This window comes from Eriocheir sinensis, chromosome 55 (genome assembly GCF_024679095.1).
Source record: "Eriocheir sinensis breed Jianghai 21 chromosome 55, ASM2467909v1, whole genome shotgun sequence".
Classification (NCBI taxonomy): domain Eukaryota; kingdom Metazoa; phylum Arthropoda; class Malacostraca; order Decapoda; family Varunidae; genus Eriocheir; species Eriocheir sinensis.
Window position 1 is genome coordinate 5,177,270 of NC_066563.1, and position 21,118 is coordinate 5,198,387.

At 43.5% G+C, this 21,118-nt stretch overlaps 1 protein-coding gene across 1 annotated transcript; it reads right to left on the reverse strand.

The window, feature by feature from the left end:
• Positions 1–1,551: 1,551 nt before the first annotated feature.
• On the reverse strand, positions 1,552–20,675 carry LOC126983954 (uncharacterized). Its single transcript, XM_050837220.1, has 4 exons — positions 20,560–20,675; positions 4,146–6,966; positions 3,803–3,951; positions 1,552–3,414 (listed from the first exon to the last, which is right to left on the reverse strand). Exons 2-4 carry the CDS (start codon positions 6,963–6,965, stop codon positions 3,240–3,242), a joined length of 3,144 nt encoding a protein of 1,047 aa, XP_050693177.1. The 5' UTR covers position 6,966; positions 20,560–20,675; the 3' UTR covers positions 1,552–3,239.
• Between the last annotated feature and the right edge of the window lie 443 nt (positions 20,676–21,118).

Sequence of the window (21,118 nt, forward strand, 5' to 3'; positions counted from 1 at the left end):
TTTATCGCTGTTATGGACTTTGTATTTCGATTTCTACTCTTTTGGGTCTACCTATTACAATGTCTTTACTACTACTACTACTACTACTACTACTACTACTACTACTACTACTAATACTAATAATAATAATAAGAAGAAAAAAAACAGGAGTAAGAATGAGAATAAAGAAGAAAAGAAGAATACGAGTAAGAATACGATTAAGAAAAATAAGAATAAGGAAAAGCATAAGATTAAGATTAAGAATTACGGTAAAAAAAGAATCGGTGGTCAGAATCCGAAGCGCTTCTGAAACGAGACAGGCGCTTCACCGCCACCACCACCACCGCCGCCAGTCCAGTATACCTCTCTCTGTGTGTCACGTCATCGGTCAAGTTGTCGTGTTATTTATCCTTTTTTTTGCGTGATTTATCCTCGCTGTGATCACCCACTTAGTCGAGGATGAAGCGTGAGTCTCCAAGTAACGCTGCGGATGAAGGAAGAGGCGGAGGAGGTGATAATAAAGGCAGGAAGAGGAAGAGAAGAGGATAATATCGGGTCTCCTCTGCTCCATCGACGCCATTGTTACTTCCCCCGTGAGTGTAAACATGATTTTTATTTTATTGTTCACTGTTGTTTCCGTGTTGTTTTATGATCGAGAGGCGTGAACTTAGTATTGATTGGTGCTTTGATGTGTATTTGATCTTAGGATTAGTCTGTATAATGGTTTGTTAATGTTTGTTTAGCTACAGAGAAAGGGGAAAGATATCTACGGTGAAAATAGTGCGTTGAGGTTTTGCAGTGTGAATTCTTTGAGGTTTTGTGTGTTATGGCATTCTAGGGTTATTGACTATGCCTTTACTGGTTATTTAATGCTTATTTGACGTAATTGCTACAATATGGATAGGTCATTTTAACCTATTTGAGGATAAACAGGATTATTAGTAGTTATTGTTATTTCTACGTTGTTTTATGATTCAGAGGCGTGAACTGGGTATTGCGTGGTGGTTTAGTGTGTATTTGAACCTAGTGTTAGTATGTATAATGATTTGTTAAGGCTCGTTTAGCTAGAGATGAAGGGAAAGATATCTACGGTGAAAATAGTGCGGTCAGGTTTTGCAATGTGTATTCTCTGAGGTTGTGTGCGATATGACATTCTAGTGTTACTAACTATGCCTTTGCTGGTTATTCAATGCTTACCTTACCGAAATGTTGTCATATAGAGAGGCAGTTCTGGCCGACATACGAGGAAACGAAAGAAAATGTCTATGAAAAATAAATATAGATGAATTAATAGGCGTAGAAATGCAGGGAAGGGAAAATATTTAATCACATTGCATATTTTGGCTTTTAGTTGTTTCTGTAAGTGATTCAGTGATGTCTTTCGTTGGTGCTTATAACTGGTTGGAGAGAGAGAGAGAGAGAGAGAGAGAGAGAGAGAAAACGGAGAAATGAAGGGAGACTAAAGAAGATAGAGTAGGCTATAAAGGAAATGTGAAGGGAAGGATAACATGGGCCTTCGTTGTGTGGCAGGGTTTAGGTTAGGTTAATCAAGGTTAGGTTTGCATGATTATTGATGTATTCTCCTACTCTCTACCGGAAAACAGACTGAGAATAATTACAAGGTTAGTTTATGAGCCGAGACCCACGCGTCACCCACGGCTCAGCGGCTCGGGTCCAGGAGGCATATTCTCAATCTCTCTGCGGGTATGTGGTCCCTGAGTGAAGACGGTCGGCTGTGGCTTCAAAACTAACCATGGAGTGTTCTGGAAATTACCTCAGGTGTCTTCAACGAAACCTAACCTAACCTAACTTAACCTAAAATAGCGTAACCTGCCCCGTTCAAGAGTGGGCGCGCATAAAAGTAGAGAGATAGGGAGGGAATACGCGTCCCTGTGAGGTGCCAATCACGCATACAATTCAGAAATACGTATCAGGGAGGGAGGGAGGGAGACTACAATGGATGCGGTGAGGAGGATGTATTTACAGTATGGCACGTGCAGTTTATAACGACGGGCACATATTATACCTATCAGCGCCCCGACCGTCGCGTTACTGAGGCTACACGCTTCCTCGAGGCTGCTAAGCTAATGAGAGAACGCACGACTTACTCTTCTAGGAGATACTTAGAAAAATAAATATATATAGATAAATAAATGAATATATAAATAGAAAGATAAGTAAATAAATTAATAGATAAGTGAATTGCGAAATAGATAATTAGACAACGGTTTCTGCTTTTATATGATACCATGATAAATAAATAGACGGGTAGATAAATAGATAGGTAAGTAAATTAATAGATACGTGAATGAATAAACAAATAAAGTAAATAAATAGATATCTAAATACATAAATACATCAATAAAAGAGCAAATATATCTCTAAATAATTGTCAAGAGAATAAAATTATACGTGAATATATAAATAAATGAATTAAATAAATATACATCAAAATAAATAGATTAACAAAAGTATAATATCGCAAGTAAATAATCAGAGTGAACAAAACTCAACCTTCAGGTAAGCAGAACAGGTGTGATGATTAGGTTACCTTACGTCAATTTTTCATTTTCCAAGCATATATTTTACAAGTATAACAATTTTCTATTATGCATTGGAGCTCGGCAAGGTAACCAACTCTCTCGTGAATCAACTATGTACACGTGGTCAAACTATTTACACGGCGCCGAAGTCACACACACACACACACACACACACACACACACACACACGTCCACTCTTCCTTTATATTTCTTTTTACAGGAGCAGTGATTAGCGGGCATTTTTGTCTGGAATGTTTTTTTTTTGACCTTGAACTATTTCCTTTGCTGTAAAAAAATAAACACGCGTCAGGTTATATTGTTCAGGTTATATCGTTCACCGTGACTTCGCCTTTGCACGCTCAATTTTCTCGTTTTGACATCACTAACGTATTTCTGGGCGTATTTCTTGTCTGTTCTCAGTCTGAAATTCACAGCCATGTACAGACACACGCATATCACTCCTCTACACATTCTTTTACGCATTCTTTTACATATCATTTCATCACAAATCACCCCTTCACAAATCACCCCTTCAGACATCCCCTCTTCATATATCCCTCACTCGGCACATCCCTAGTCACTGTTCCATGGGCGTTTACTGACTCTTTACACACTTTTACACATCCTTTAACATATCCCTTCTTCACAAATCACCCCTTCACACATCCGTCGCTCTGCACATCACTAGTCACTGTTGCTTGAGCGTTGCCGGGGATGTCAGGCTGCGAGGAGGAGGTTGAGCAGCTTCCTGAGGGTGGCCTTGACGGGGGCGGCGGGCAGGGCACACTCCTTGTAGAGCGCCGCGCAGTCCCCGCCCTGGGAGCCGCGTCGGGCCGCTGCCTCGTACCCGCTGAAGCCGATGTCTCCCTCAGAGCCCGATGCGAGGCTGGACCTGCGGGGGAAGGGACGTTAGTGTGGGGGTCGCGTGATTTGGGTGACGTGTTGTGTTGGTAGTTGGGTAGTGTGTTGCTTTATTTGTTATTCTCCTTTACGCTAGGACTGGGCAGACTTAGTAATAAACAAACTAGAGAAAATAGTCTGTTTCTACAAGAGAACAGAAGAGGTGGCAGATTTTTAACCAGAGGTATTTTGATACTCTCTTAAGAAGAAAAAAAAATCATATGAAGGTTGCCCTTGGGTTACGTGAATCTCTACTGGTTCTCTTCCTGACAGCCTCCTAAAACTGACTGGCAGGGGCGTGAGTCTCCTGAAAGTGAGCGTGGCACCACTCCCCTCACCCCTCTTCCCTGCCCAGTGTTGTTGTGGTATGCAAGACCTACTTGACGAGGGCGGCGTAGGCTTGCGTGACGCTCCACAGGCCTGGCAGCTCCTCGTGCACCTGACACACCAGTCTGCTGCGGCACGGCGCGGACGAGGCGGACGGGTCGTGCTTGTACTCCTTCTCCAGGCTGCGGAACACCTGGTACACCTGCCGGGGGAAGCTCTCTTAAATACACCCTAAATACCTCATCAATGCCGTGTGCTTTAAATAAAAGGTTTACTCTCAACAAACGATGATGACAATGACACAATTTTGATAAGCAGAAAATCTATAGAAGCAGAAAACAAAAGAACATGCTAAGTACATAAGTGTTTAGAGTTGAGGCAAAGCATTCTCCTCACCTCCCCGATGGCTCTCTGTTGTCCCGTGCTGAGGCTGCCGGCAGGAGTGTTATCATTCAGCATCTTGAAGATCTTGGCGGTGACCACGGGCGTCGGGTACCACACGAAGTTGAAGTAGAAGAGCGCGAGAGCCAGGCCCAGCACTAGGAGGCCCCCGGGGATGGAGAGGCCGGCGGTGGAGGAGGTGCTCACGCCTGTTATTCTCTCGAGGATGCTCTGCTGGTACGGGGAGGAGCCGATGATAGGGAAGGGCGAGGGTCTGCTGAGGAGGCTGCTGAGAGGGTCGAGAATGTTGTCATAGTCTTCAGGTCCCTGGTAATTTTGCACCGCCGACAACCATGAACTCCCACTCCCTTGCTCCTGCTGCTGCTGTTGGTGATATGGGTGTCCGTGGCCGGGTTGAGGGCTGTACGGTCGCTGCGGGGGAGCTGTGTGTGTCTGTGGGCGGTAGTGATGGGGGTGACGCGTGTTGTTGCGGGAGACATAGCCACTACTCGGTCTGGTTGGTTCCTGCGGCAGCCAGTTGTGTAGCGGGCTCGGGTATCTATTCAGTGGGTCTCTCTGTGCGGGTTGAGATGGGGTGGTGTGCTCCTGCTGGTCCTCCCACATCCACTTCTCTCTATTAGGTTGGCCATGGTGCTTCTCCAGGTACCCTTCGTAAGCCTGGCGGTGTGGGACTTTGAGAATCCTTTGGGGACTGGGGTGGTTGTGGGAGGGACGTCGAGTGTGCTGTGTGCTGTACTGTGGCTCCTGGTGGCTCATCTGTGGTTCGTTTCTTGTGTTGTGATGGCTGTGAATCTGAGGGCCGTGGTGGTGAGGTCTGGCAGGGCGTTGAGGAGTGTAAAAGGCACCGTCACCGCTGTCAGGAGAAGCACTGTGACCCTGGTGTTGCGGTGCCTCTTCTGTGCCATGGTCGAAGCTAAGTGTGTTCTCCTGCCGTGGCGGGTACTTGTAATGCGGCCTGTGGTGTCTGTCCAGGTTACTCTCCAGGTGCTCCAGAGGGTTATTCTCAGGTACGAGATGGTAGAATTTATGCACGTAATCCCCCTCGACCTCCTCGGCTACGTGGTCATGAACGCGTCGGTTGTGACTCCCTGAAATCCACTGCGGAAGACTTGGAAGTCGTGGAAGGCTGCCCAACCCCGGGAGTCTGAGCTTTGAGAGGGCGGGTAGCTTCGGGAGGTGCTGGCCCAGTCTCTCCACGATGTTTTGATGCCATGCAGGGGCGTCCGGAGGCTTCCAGTTCCATGCCATAGGGCGGGTGGGCATCACGTGTTGTGGCTGGTCGGAGTTCATGCCGGTGACGTGGCTTTCGTGGGTAAACGGATCATTCTCGTAGTGGTTTCTGATCTCGTAGCCATCAATCGTGTGCGTCCAGTTGTAGTAATGCTGAGAGGGCAGTGAAGCGTGCTGGGTGCCGTGCTTCATGCTGTCGTGGCCCCAGTGATGCTGTTCTTGGGCGCCAAATCTGTGGCTGTGTTCTGGTTCAAGGGCCCAAGCGTTTGCCTCTGGGTCCCGGCGGTCCCAGTTTTGATGCTGTGGTTCCTGTGGTCCTGAATTCCTGTGGCCACTCTCTGTGTGATGGACGTCCCAGTCTGGATGCTGTGGCTCATGGCTCTCGGTGCTGTAATCGATGCTGTGGGTACCTCCCCAAGTCTGCTGCTGTGGTTCATGGGTGCTGTGGCTACCGGCTGTGACGTGGTGGTCCCCTGGTTCCTGCTGTGGCTTGGGTCTCCCGTGACTCATCTTATTGTGATGGTTCCAGTTTTCCCGTTGTGGCTGAGGTCTGACTTGGCTAACTTCATGATGTTCCCAGTCTTCCCGTTGTGGCTCCGGTCTCCCGTGGCTCACTTGGTCATGATGTTCCAAATTCTCCCGTCTGTCGTGGCTTACTTCAGGATGTTCCCAGTCGTCCCGTTGTGACTCTGGTCTGTCGTGAGTTGCTTCGCCATGATGTTCCCAGTTCTCCTGTTGTGGCTCAGGTCTGTCGTGGCTTACTTCAGGATGTTCCCAGTCGTCCCGTTGTGACTCTGGTCTGTCGTGGGTTGCTTCGCCATGATGTTCCCAATTCTCCTGTTGTGGCTCAGGTCTGTCGTGGCTCACTTCAGGATGTTTCCAGTCTTCCCGTTGTATCTCAGGTCTCGTATGGCTCACTTCATGATCTTCCCAGTCTTCCCTTTGTGGCTCTTGGCTCGTGTGACCTTCCTCAGCTTCATAGCGTTCCCAGGTGAGATCTTGTGGCTCAGGTCGTCCGTGGCTCACTCTCTTATCTTGGGTGTGTGGCTTAGAACCCTCCGACTCAGGGCTCTTCCAGGGTAGCTGTTGCGGTTTGGGGTTCCCTTGGTCTGACCCCTGGTGGAATTCCTCACTTGGGTATGAAGACAGGGGTTGCGTGGCTCCTGGGTGGCGGCCGTACTGGGGTGTGATGAGGCTAGGGTAAGGAGGCACCATGGAGGGCATAGTGACCTCCTCTTGTATACTGGCGCCGCTTACCAAGTCATCGGGTATCTGGATGGGCAGGAGCTTCCACGTGGAGGGGTCGGTGCCTAGATCTTCGTCCTTCTTGTAATAGTACGCGTAGCTGCTTGCCTCCGAGGTGGTTAATGTGGTTGATGTCGGCACGCTTGAACCTTTCCCATCGTGCCAGAATCTATAGGGAAAGGCTGGTCGGTTCGTCTTGGTAGTGGTCTCCGCCGCCACTGGACTCGGCGAAGGGAGTGACGCGGCGTTGGTTTGGGTCCCCAGTAGCATCGAAGTCAATAGGAGGGTCAGCATCACGTCGTCTGTGGGACCGTGCGCGACCCCTCCGAGTATCGCCATGCTGAAAGGGTAGCTGGTGTTAGTTTTGGAGGTCCGGTGATGGTGAGGGTATTGTTGTTGTTGTTGGTGGTGGTGGTGGGTCTGGTATAACTGGGTGTATTTTGTTTATTTATTTACTTATTTATTTACTTATTAATATATAGAGTTAGTTAGTTAGTGAGTTTTTGCGTGCATTGTGGAGATTATATTACGAGTCGTTTTACTGGTCGATTCTATACGTTCTCTCTCTCTCTCTCTCTCTCTCTCTCTCTCTCTCTCTCTCTCTCTCTCTCTCTCTCTCTCTCTCTCTCTCTCTCCACACGCCATTTACTTTTCACGGTCAACACTAATTTTATAATGACTCCTTCCGTTCACTTTCTCAACTAGAAATTTATCAGCGCGAGATTTTTAGAGCATCACCGCATCTCTCTCTCTCTCTCTCTCTCTCTCTCTCTCTCTCTCTCTCTCTCTCTCTCTCTCTCTCTCTCTCTCTCTCTCTCTCTCTCTCTCTCTCTCTCTCTCTCTCTCTCTCTCTCTCTCTCTCTCTCTCTCTCTCTCTCTCTCTCTCTCTCTCTCTCTCTCTCTCTCTCTCTCTCTCTCTCTTCTCTCTCTCTCTCTCTCTCTCTCTCTATATATATCTATCTATCTATTTCTTATTTTAAATTTTTACTTCTTCTTTACTTTTCCTCATCACAATTTCGCTAGTATCTCTTCTCTTCCTTTTCCTTTTTCAATCTCTTTTCTTCATCCTCCTCTTTCTCCTCCCCCTTCTTCTCTTTCTGCTCCTCCTCCCTTTTCATTCAACAACAGGTGGCCACAAATGCAACGTATCTAGCTATGGGTGTGAATGTGCCTCGTCACCTTAATTAATTTTCACACCTCTGTTCCTTCCTCTTTCATGCCTGTGTCACCCTTGAATCAGCCGTCTCATGTGCAGCGAATGTGGGTCAAAACTATAGGGTCGTAGCACAAGACATATCGCAGCCCAAGAACACATAATTGACAAGGCTTTCGTAGGAGTTGTGGGCATTTGCAGGGGTGGTTTTATGACCCTGGTGGTAGTGTGAGTCTTCTTCTGTACCATGAACCTGAAGAAACACCTATTGGAACCCGACTGACCCCCTCTTTGACCTTTAGAAATAGCTGATGTGAGAAGCGAGAGTGTCTTATACCAACCTATTATGTGTCACCCTTTTCCTTCCTTTTCTGTGCCTGTCTCTCTGTAGCATCGACCGTCTTCGCCTCTTATGTCAGTCTCTGTCTCTGAACCTCACCTTCCATCGCTATAAGTATCATCATTGTCATCATCTCTCACCATCGCTCCTCTTACGTCTTGAAAATATGTGAATCGACCATCATCAGTGTTTGTTTGTTCGTGTGCCATCATCATCATCATCATCGCTGCCATTATTGCGAAAGTCACCATTATCATTTTTTTTTTTATGTTTCTCCTGCCCTCTGTCTGTCTGTCTCTGTCTGTCTGTCTGTATGTATGTTTGTCTGAGTCTGTGTCTGTCTCTCTCTCTCTCTCTCTCTCTCTCTCTCTCTCTCTCTCTCTCTCTCTCTCTCTCTCTCTCTCTCTCTCTCTCTCGTCTATTATTTATTTTTCATGTTATTCTCGTTTTTATTCTTATTGTTCTTATTCTCATTGTTGTTCTTGTTGACACACACACACACACACACACACACACACACACACACACACACACACACACACACACACACACACACACAGACACATCCCATTCCACTCACACACAACCCCTTCCCCCCCACCCCCACCACATACACACACATTCCTCGCGCTCTACTTGCTTCGTTTCTCTCTGCTTGAAGGAGGCGTAATAATAACATTGAGGTTGTCTGGGCTCGCTAACCACGCCGTGGGGACGCCCGTGCACCCAAACAACGACAGCTGCTTCCTCCTTCCTTTGGACGGTGCAGGGGGAGGAGGAAGACCCAGAGGAAAATGGACGTAATAAAGATATCCCTCAACAAGCTGACATTAACGAAGGAAATGATATAAGAAAACCCGCAACAGGCTACCATTAGATAAACTATAAAAAAATAGCAACGGGGACAGAGATAGATAATGAGGGAGAACTAAATTTAAAGCTTATGACTATGAAGATTATTATAATTTATGACGTTAACGATTATGTGTAAAAGAATGAGGGAAAGGAGAATGAGAAAAGATGAAGAGAAGATAAGCAAGTAGAAAGGAAAAATAGAGGTAGATATAGAGAGGAAAAGTATAAGAAAAGTAGCTATAGGAACAGAAGATAGAGAAGGAATGATAAAAGAAATAATGAAAAATAAATAATAAAAGAAAACTAGCAACAGGTTAACCGAAGCAAAATAAATAACGAAAGAAAACCAGCAACTGGATACCATAAACAAAAGAAATAGTTAGGAAAATATCACAAAAGAAGTAATGCATTTTGGTTAGAGTTAACGTAATACTCCCTTAGAAAAAGATAATAGAAATAATCCTCAAATCCCCCAATACTATCATACATACAATTAATGATACAAAAAAATAAAATCAAAGTAGTAATCCATTTTTGGTGAGAGAGATAACTTAATATTCATCTCTCTCCTCTTCTCCTTGTCCTCCTCATCTCTCTCCTTCTTTTCCTTCTTAAATTCTCCCTTCTCATCTTCTACTATCTTCTCCTTCTCCACATTCTTATCCTCGTTCTTATCTTACATACAATAAATGGTACAAAAAATGAAACTAAAGTAGTAATCCATTTTTGGTTAGAGAGATAACTTATATTCATCTCTCTCCTCTTCTCCTTGTCCCCCCTCATCTCTTTCCTTCTTCTTCCTCCTTGCCCCCCCCTCATCTCTCTCCTTCTTCTTCTTTTCCTTCTTAAATTCTCCCTTCTCATCATTTACTTTCTTCTCCTTCTCCACATTTTTATCCTCCTTCTTCCTCTTTCTCTTCATTACACAACATAAGTCCTCTAGTCCAGTTTGCCATAGAAAGGACAAACGAAAGGACGAGAAAGGATAGCCCAGAATTTACCAATGAAAGGGGTGAAAGAACGACGATACTAGTCAGCTCTTGCATAAGGAAGTTGGACAGCATGAGAAGGTGCTTAAGTAGGACTAATGGATTCCTCTTCGTCATGCGGTCATTCTTAAGAAGCTTAGCGATGGTTATTTAGAACGCTGCGCTGGAAAGACTGCAACGGGACCTATGTGAAGGATGACTTACACCTTTATATATTATTATTTTTTGTTGGGTTATGTTTAATTGTACTTGATTTTTGTTTTAATGGGAGTAAGGCTGCTGCTCTCTCTCTCTCTCTCTCTCTCTCTCTCTCTCTCTCTCTCTCTCTCTCTCTCTCTCTCTCTCTCTCTCTCTCTCTCTCTCTCTCTCTCTCTCTCTCTCTCTCTAACACACACACACACACACACACACACACATACGTTCATGGCCTTGCTCGTAATGCCAACTCACGGCTTGCTTCAAATCTTGGTCAGCCCATCTGTCTGTGTTTGTCTGTCAGTCAGTCTGGTAATCCGTCTGTCGGTCTTGTTACACTCCTTTTGTCTTTTTTTGCCTCGCTCTCTTTCTTTCCTATTTTTTTTCTTCCTCATCCATTCAGAATTGCTTTGTTATTGTATGTGTGTTTGTGTGTGTTTGTTTGTTTGTTTGTTTGTGTTGGTATTTGTCAGATAGTCATTCTGCTTCCTTAATCTCTCTCTCTCTCTCTCTCTCTCTCTCTCTCTCTCTCTCTCTCTCTCTCTCTCTCTCTCTCTCTCTCTCTCTCTATCTCTCTCTCTCAAACCTGCTGAGCTCACTACTTCACCTCCTGTCCTCCAATTTTCTCTCCATTCTCTTCTTTATCTCATTTATTTCCTTTATCACTATCATCATCAACTCTTTTTCAATCACATATTTCCCTTCATTTATTTCTGCCTTGAGTGATTTTTTTCGCTTGTATTTTTTCCCTTCTTTTCCCATTCTTCATATCCGGTTTGCATGTTTTTTTTTCCTGGCATCGTTTTTCCCAGTCCCTTTACCTTTTACACACACACACACACACACACACACACACGGAGACACATCACACACAGCATCACGTGGGAGGCGTTACTGTTATTTTTATGATTGGTTTTGGTTGGTTGCATGTTCCTAAATCGTCATTCACCACCACCATCACCATCGTCACCACCTCCACTACCGCCACCACCACCACCAGTACCACCTCCATTTCACCTCCACTACTGCTCTTTACGCTGCCTAAGGTGGTGTTTACGCCTATTGAAAGCTGCCATTTGTAGTACTTGCCGGTAAAGAGAGAGAGAGAGGGTAACGCTTGGAGAACTTGAGTGAGGACTGTGTGTGGGAAGGGGTGGACGGTGTGTGTGTGTGTGTGTAAGAATAAAATCGTACAAGATACATCCTCCTCCTCTTCCTCTTCCTTGTCCTCTTCCTCCTCCCCTTCTTCCTCTTCCTCCTCCTTCTCATGACTTTCTGACAGACTAACAAATTCTAACAAGCACAAACGCACCCAAATTACCACCAAAATATACATCCTCCTCCTTATCCCCTTTCCTCTCTTCCTCCTCCTCCTCCTCATAAATGGTGCCGTAGATCCACCGTGGATGACCAGAGAAATAAAAAGGGCGGTAAACTTAAAAAAAAGGAATTATAACCTAATGAAAGAGAATGACACGGCCGAAGCCCGTTCTCAGTACCACAACAGCCTCAGAGCTTGTCGCACCCTTATTCGGAGTAGTAAACGCAACTACGAAAAACAAATAGCGCGTGACATCAAGACAAACTCAAAAAAATTCTTCACATACCTCAGATCGAAAAAGAAAGTAAAATCCAATATTGGTCCCCTGACAGACGAGACTGGAGCTGCAACTCAGGACAGTAAACAGATGGCCAGAATCCTCAACAGTAACTTCGCATCCGTATTCACAGTCGAAAACGTCGAAACCATGCCCGAGAACCCTGACCCGCCGAGGGGAATCACGCCCCTGAAAATTGACTCAATATGCGACCAAGAAGTGAAAGAGTATTTGGATAAACTCGACACGAACAAGTCAACAGGACCTGACGGTTTGTCCCCGCGGTTATTAAAAGAGCTTAAACAACAAATACTTCAGCCACTCACTAACATATTCAACCAGTCTGTTCAATTGAAAAGGTCCCGGAAGACTGGAAGATGGCGAACGTAACACCAATTTTCAAAAATGGAGACAAAAGCGTTGCATTAAACTACAGGCCCATAAGTTTGACATCAGTGGCAGGAAAAATACTCGAAAAGATTATTAGAGACAAACTTGTTAAGTTTCTAGAAGACAATAATGTAATCTCCGACACCCAGCATGGCTTCAGAAACAAGCGCTCCTGCCTAACGAATTTATTAGACTTCTTCCAAGGTATATATAAGAACTGGGATGCCCACATCCCCAGTGATGTTATATACCTGGACTTTCAGAAAGCCTTCGACAAAGTACCGCACGAGACTCCTTAGAAACTGCACTCGGCGGGCATTGGAGCCAATCTGATCGCGTGGATAAGAGATTGGCTCACCGACAGAAAACAACGAGTACTACTCAACGGACAGCCTTCCGATTGGCTTCCAGTCACTAGTGGAGTGCCTCAAGGGTCAGTGCTGGGACCCATTCTCTTCATCATATATATCAACGACCTCGAAGCAGGACTGAAATCCACAATATCGAAATTTGCTGATGACACTAAGGTGGGGGGAAAGGCCTCACAAAGACCGACTGCGAAATCATTCAGAAAGACCTCAATCACATTATCGAATGGTCGGAAAAATGGCAAATGTCTTTAATGTTGACAAATGCAAAGTCATGCACATTGGGTCCAGAAATAGTAACCACACATACATCATGAATGGGAGACCTCTGCAAGCGATGCAGGAGGAAAAGGATCTTGGAGTCACTATCAGCAGTGACCTGAAACACGCGAATCACTGTAAAAAGCATACAACAAAGCCAACACTATGCTCGGGTTCATAGCGAGGAACTTCGAGTGTAAAACGCCAGACGTGATGCTATCCTTGTATAATTCCATGGTAAGACCGCACCTCGAGTATGCAGTACAGTTCTGGTCTCCTAATTACAGAAAGGACATTGATTTACTGGAAAGGATTCAGCGACGCGCCACGAAAATGATACCAACCTTAAGGGCTCAACCGTACGAGGAACGACTCAAGCGACTCAATCTCTTTACATTAGAGAAAAGACGCCTACGAGGAGATATGATTCAAGTCTTCAAGTATCTGAAAAAATTCAATAACGTCGATTACTCCAATTTCTTTGAATTGCAAACCAACCTAAGAACTAGAAATAACGGTTTACCCATTCAGTCTAAGCGATGTAACACAGACATCGGAAGGAGTTTCTTTTCAAACCGAGTCATCCGTCACTGGAACAATCTTCCTTCAGAAGTAGTAAATGCGAATACTATCAACTCCTTCAAATATAGAATCGACCGTCACTTCGCTGCGTCGGGAGTAAACTGAATATTGAGTTGCTTTCATCTGCTCCTCAATATCGAGGTGCTTTCATCTACTCCTCAATGTCGAGGTGCTTTCATCTGCTCCCCAGGCCCCAGGCTGTCGAGCAGATTAAATCACCAAAGCGGGCAACCTCGTAATGAGCCAATAGGCTTTCTGTTGCCTGCGTTTCCATGTTTCCATGTTTCCTCCTCCTCTTCTTCCTCTTCCTCCTCCTTCTCATGACTTTCTGACAGACTAACAAATTCTAACAAGCACAAACGCACCCAAATTACCACCAAAATATACATCCTCCTCCTCATCCCTTTTCCTCTCTTCCTCCTCTTCCTCCTCTTCCTCCTCTTCCTCCTCCTTCTCATGACTTCCTGACAGACTAACAAATTCTAACAAGCACAAACGCACCCAAATTACCACCAAAATATACATCCTCCTCCTCATCCCTTTTCCTCTCTTCCCCCTCTTCTTCCTCTTCCTCCTCCTGCTCATCATCACTTTTTTTCGGCAGAATGACATAAATTAACATGTCTAACAAGCACACACGCACCCAAATCACCGTCAGAAGCACACAGTTTTGGACACGCGAAGAACCAAACGAAGCGGAGATCATAACAGAGCACGAGACATGGCGAAGAGCAAGCACATTTTTTAACTCCGAAGATGCACCAACTTACGGTCCTGTGGAAACGTTAATCACTATTATTACTTTGCGCTTACTGCCTTGTGGTAACCGCGGGATGGATGGAGGGAGGAGTGGGCGAAGGAGAAGGCAGGGAAGGAGGGAAAGGATGCGGAAAGTGTTGTGAATGAGATGTGTAGAATTTGAATGCTTTCTTACGCGATCAAAACCCCATCTGCGATTCTCTTTTGTTTAGTTATTTCGTTGTTAGAGCTCTCCGGTAGTGTATTTATAGTTTTTTGATTTGGCGGGGAAGTAGAGGAAGAAGAAGAAAAAGAAAAAGAAAAAGAAAAAGAAGAAGGAGAAGGAGAAGGAGAAGGAGAAGAAGAAGAGCATAAAAGCGTGTATAACTTGCCCCCCAAAAACACGATACCTCGCTGTTATGTATTTTTAAAGGAACACAAAGGAATCAAGCTCTTTTAAGTCATTCCTTAAGCTATATAATACCTTTCAGTGTGTTGTTGTAGAGTGAATGACTTTTGATATGCTTAATGTGTATAGTTTGTATTTCTGAATGCTTATGATCGAGAAGGTTCAGGACCATATTCTCAAACACATCAGGGTCACATTACTAGTTCTCAATGCCACAGGGAAGATTAACCGGGTTTTCAAGTGTTATTTTCCAGTTCAAGAGCTTAAGCCGTAGATCCCTTCAGTTTTCCCCTCAGATTAAGACATCCGCCACTCCAACAAGCTTCCCGCATAAGTAGTAAGTGCAAAAACGATAAACTCCTCTAGAAATCGCATTGGCTGTTACCTTGTCCTGTCTGTAATATATTGAGCGCCCTCGATCGAACGCACAACAATTTTTTTTTAATATTTACGTTTCAGTTGTGTAAAACTATCACTGGAATCACAAAACACTCCATGATAAGCCAAACAATATATACGAAAAGCTCTTAGAACAGGCGAACTGAGGCGTCGATATGTTTAAAAATACGAAAAGCGCCTCTGAATGAGATCCCTGAGTTTAAATGTCCGCGGGGTACACATTCCTGGCATTCTTGGGTTTTAAATGTTGACCCGCCTGTGATTAAATGTCCGTGAATTGTCTCTCTTGTATCAGTGTGTGTGTGTGTGTGTGTGTGTGTGTGTGTGTAACCAGTTAGCAACCTCGTACGTATATTTTATGTGTGTGTATCTTTCTCTTTTTCTTATATCTTATTTATCCTTTATCTATCTTCCTCCACTCGTACATTAATTAATCTTTCTGTCCCTCCACTTATTCATTCATCTATTCAGTTACGTATTCATTTATTCCTCTGTTCATTGTATTCATTTATTCATCTATTCATCAACATCCATTAATCAACGTAACAACTACCGCTACCTAGACCCGCGTATTAATCCATTGCCCGTTACGTGTTAGATGACTTGGACAGGTGTTGTATCAGAGGTGGTGGTGGTGGTGGTGGTGGTGGTGGTGATGGTGGTGGTGGTCTGTTAGGTAATTCTTTTATTATGGAGTAGCATCACAGGCGTCCATTAAATTGTGTTCCCATGGTGCCTCCTGTTGCGATGATTATGTTGGTTTGCCTGGAGAGAAGGAGGAGGAGGAGGAGGTGATAATGAGATGGAGAATGAGGAGGAGGAAGAGGAGGAGAAATGAGAAGGAAGTTGAGAAGTAGGAAAAGAAGGAGAGGAGGAAGAGGAAAATAAGGAGGAGAAGTAGAAAGAAAGAAGAATATGTAGAAGGAATTGGAGGAAAAAAAAACGATCTGGAGGAGAAAAAAAAGAAGAGGCAAAGGAAAAAGAGAAGAAAACAAAGAAAATAATAAAAAGAAGAGCGAAAATAATAATAATAATAATAATAATAATAATAATAATAATAATAATAATAATAATAATAATAATAATAATAATAATAAAAAGAAGGCAAACAACAGTAATAACACTAATAACACAAAATAAGAAAGAAAAAAAAACGAAGAACAAAACTTAGTAGAAAAGAAAACAAAGAAAGAAACAACACGAAATCACTGAACAACAACAACAACACACACACACACACACACACACACACACACACACACACACACACACACACAGAGCAGATACACGACCAGAAACATTTACTATTTAGGTCAGTTCCAAGGAGAGTCAATCGCCCGTAGAGTCTCAATCCATTTCCTGATTCCTAGAGGCGACAGTGTGTGTGTGTGTGTGTGTGTGTGTGTGTAGGCAAGGCACGTCTGTCTGTGGCCACGGGAGGTGAGAAGAAGGGAAGGGAAGGAGGTGAAGGTAGAAAACTGGGAAGGAAGGAAACCGGAAGAAAAGGAATGAAGAATTCAGAGAGAAGGAGAAGGAAAGGAAAGGAAAAGAGGAATGTTATGAAAAGGAGATGGTTAAGAAAAGAGAAAGAGAGATAAACGAAAAGAAAGGGGAGAGGAGGAAAAGAAAAGGAGAGAGGGGGAATATTATGAAAAGGAGAAGTAAGAAGAAACCAGAGAAAGAAAGAGAGATAGAAAAAAGAAAGGAGGAAGAATACGAAAAGGGATAAGAAAAGAAATACAGGAGATAAGAAAAAAGAACAGGAGAGAAAGGGAAAAGAAGAGAGGGAAGGGAAAACAATAAATGGAGAGAAAAGGGAAGGCAAGAAACGAAAGGATTGAGAGAATATAATAAGAAATAAGAACACAATAAAATACGAAAAATAAAGAGGTTAAGTAAACGTAATAGACAGGAAGGAAAATATAGACTGGACAGAGAGAGAGAGAGAGAGAGAGAGAGAGAGAGAGAGAGAGAGAGAGAGAGAGAGAGAGAGAGACAGACAGAGAAAGAGAGAGAGGATATCAACGGAAAGACAACAGAGGGAACGGAAAGTAATACGAAATAATGACATCGTTGCAGACCATATAATGACAAGCAACACTCACTTCCGGCCGGCCCATAGAGGCGAGAGTCCCGTGCCATTGAGAGCGTGGTAGAAGGAGGAGGAGGAGAAGAAGGAGGTGAAAAGGAAGAGACTGAGGTGTGATTTATGAACTGTGTGTGTGTTGGGGGGGTTAAGAGAGAGAGAGAGAGAGAGAGAGAGAGAGAGAGAGAGAGAGAGAGAGAGAGAGAGAGAGAGAGAGATGACTTTGCTTCCAGGCGTGAGATGGGAACACCTTTTTTTCTTAACATGACTTCGTGCAATTAAAACCTGTTAATCTTGATTTTTTTTAGCTTTATTTTGCTTTTTTTTATATTTCTATTAATGTGCTTTACTGGTCTTTAGTTTTCTATATAGTCTTACTAAAAATTTCGCTCTGTTCTGTATTTCAATTTTTATTTCGTTTAGATTTTGTTTGTATTAGTCTTGTTTGGCTGTGTGTGTGTGTGTGTGTGTGTGTGTGTGTGTGTGTGTGTGCTGTGGTGTGCCAGCTCATTCTGAAAATACACACACACACACACACACACACACACACACCGACCTCAAAAGCCATCAACTCACGACCGTAACTCATTAAGTGCCATAGCTCAGAGGCTTAATTGGAGAAAACTGGGCCCCTCCCTCCCTCCCTCCCTCCCGAGAGAGAGAGAGAGAGAGAGAGAGAGAGAGAGAGAGAGAGTCACCTTGTCTCCTCTATAGGTAGCATAGCACATCTGTTGAACGTTATTGACTCCTTAGAAATGCATGACAAAGCAAAGTCTCTCTCTCTCTCTCTCTCTCACACACACACACACATACAGTTAACAGTCTTAGTATTAAAAGCCTTCTAAAACATTGTCTGTATCATGGAAATAGGAAAGTTGAATTGTAGGACACAGATGATAGCAAGAGTGATGACCTAGTCTAATCTCATCTAACCGAGCCTAAACTATTGTAACCTAACCTAACCTATCCTACACCTAACCTAACCGAACCGAACCTAAACTAATGTAACCTAACCTAACCTAGCCTACACCTAGCCTAACCTAACCTAACCTAACCTAACCGAGCCGAACCTAAACTAATGTAACCTAACCTAACCTAGCCTACACCTAGCCTAACCTAACCTAACCTAACCGAACCGAACCTAAACTATTGTAACCTAACCTAACCTATCCTACACCTAACCTAACCTAACCTAACCTAACCGAACCGAACCTAAACTAATGTAACCTAACCTAACCTAGCCTAACCTAACCTAACCAATCCTACACTTAACCTAACCTGACCTAAAGTATGCTAACCTACTCATTGCACATTTTGGTTCTGTCAGATTAGTCTACGCTAGGTTAGGTTAGGTTAGGCTAGGATAGGTTAGGTTAGGTCCAGTGAAGATACGTTTTAGAGGTCACTGTGATACTGAAGGTCAAGTGGAAGGCCATTCGTGACCTGACCTTGGTGATTCGAGTATCCCATTGTCTTTTGGGTACGCTAGGTTAGGGTAGGCTAGGTTAGGCTAGGATAGGTTAGGCTAGGTCCAGTGAAGATACGTGTCAGAGGTCACTGTGATACTGAGGGTCAAGTGGAAGGCCATTCGTTATCTGACCTTGGTGACTCGAGTTTCCCATTGTCTTCTGGGTCAGTGAGAATGGATAAGAAAAGTCCACGTGGTAATATTGATAAGAAGAAAGGATAAGAAGAGTCCACGTGGTAATATTGATAAGAAGAAGGATAAGAAGAGTCCACGTGATAATACTGATAAGAAGAAGGATAAGAAGAGTCCACGTGATAATATTGATAAGAAGAAGGATAAGAAGAGTCCACGTGATAATATTGATAAGAAGAAGGATAAGAAGAGTCCACGTGATAATATTGATAAGAAGAAGGATAAGAAGAGTCCACGTGATAATATTGATAAGAAGAAGGATAAGAAGAGTCCACGTGGTAATATTGATAAGAAGAAGGATAAGAAGAGTCCACGTGATAATATTGATAAGAAGAAGGATAAGAAGAGTCCACGTGGTAATATTGATAAGAAGAAGGATAAGAAGAGTCCACGTGATAATATTGATAAGAAGAAGGATAAGAAGAGTCCACGTGATAATATTGATAAGAAGAAGGATAAGAAGAGTCCACGTGATAATATTGATAAGAAGAAGGATAAGAAGAGTCCACGTGATAATATTGATAAGAAGAAGGATAAGAAGAGTCCACGTGGTAATATTGATAAGAAGAAAGGATAAAAAGATTCCACGTGGTAATATTGATAAGAAGAAAGGATAAAAAGATTCCACGTGGTAATATTGATAAGAAGAAAGGATAAGAAGATTCCACGTGGTAATATTGATAAGAAGAAAGGATAAGAAGATTCCACGTGGTAATATTGATAAGAAGAAAGGATAAGAAGAGTCCACGTGGTAATATTGATAAGAAGAAGGATAAGAAGAGTCCACGTGATAATATTGATAAGAAGAAGGATAAGAAGAGTCCACGTGATAATACTGATAAGAAGAAGGATAAGAAGAGTCCACGTGGTAATATCGATAAGAAGAAGGATAAGAAGAGTCCACGTGGTAATATTGATAAGAAGAAGGATAAGAAGAGTCCACGTAGTAATACTGATAAGAAGAAGGATAAGAAGAGTCCACGTAGTAATACTGATAAGAAGAAGGATAAGAAGAGTCCACGTAGTAATACTGATAAGAAGAAGGATAAGAAGAGTCCACGTGGTAATATCGATAAGAAGAAGGATAAGAAGAGTCCACGTAGTAATACTGATAAGAAGAAGGATAAGAAGAGTCCACGTAGTAATACTCATACTACTACTTCAACTAATAATGATGATAAAAATAATGATGGTAACAATAGAAAGAAACGGCAAGACAACAAAGAACAGCATCAACATTCATCCCGCGTAGGTATCATAAAGCTCAAGAAACCAATTCAACGTAACGCAATGTATATAGATGAGCCACACCGCGCCACCCCACGCCTCGACGCACGCTTCCACGCCCTCCAGGCACTGTGGCCGAGACCCTGACATTGACCCTTGACCCCGGCACGCGACGACAACAACAACAACAAAAATATGACTGAAAACAAGAATTACAGAGAGAGAGAGAGAGTTACCTTGTCTCCTGTTTAGGTAACATAGCACATCTGTCGCCGTTAATGACTACTTAGAAATGCATGACAAAGCAAAGTCTCTCTCTCTCTCACCCCGTATAACAACAACAACAACAAAAAAAAATAACAATACTGATAATAAGAATATATGCAATTGCAGCAGCTTCTAATCCCATGCAATAAAAACATCAATACTACTATCACTACTACTACTAATAATAATGATAATACTAATAACACAAAACATAATACTCACCACGCTATCTAACCCCACAAACAGGGAATCGACTCCACTCACCTGCCAACGCCACTGTAGTAACTTCTATTCACAACAAAAACATTAATACTACTATCACTACTTCTACTAATAATAATGATAATACTAATAACACAAAACATAATACTCACCACGCTATCTAACCCCACAAACAGGGAATCGACTCCACTCACCTGCCAACGCCACTGTAGTAACGTCTATTTACTTAAGATAAGGAATTGTTGAGATGGCTCGCACAGGTAACATCAGCAACACCTTCCCTTGTAACGCGCGCCGCAACACACCGGCGAGGCAACACAACCACGCGGCGAGGCTCTTTACAGTACGACAACTCCTCCTCCTTCTCTTCCTCCTTCGTTCCTCATTCGCTTCACTGCCGGACGTAGGAGTAAGACCACCAGGAGATGAAGACTCCCTGCAGATTTAAAGCAATGGGAAAATTTCAGACCTCAGATTCTTAAGGTCGTGGTTAAAAGGATTGGTTCCCGGCCGTCCCGTTACAGAGAAGCGGCTCCCTGGTATTATTAAATGTATCCAGATCTCACACTTCAACTATTTCCAGAGGCCAAATGGGAGATCAATCGGGTTTTCATGAGTGTTATTTTAAGATCAGGATACGGAAGAAGGGTCAAACTACCACCAGGGTCATAAAACTCCCCCTGGAAATGCCCACAACTCCTACGAAAGCCTTGTCAAATAGGTGAGTTTAAGCGCCGAAATGTTTATAGTAAT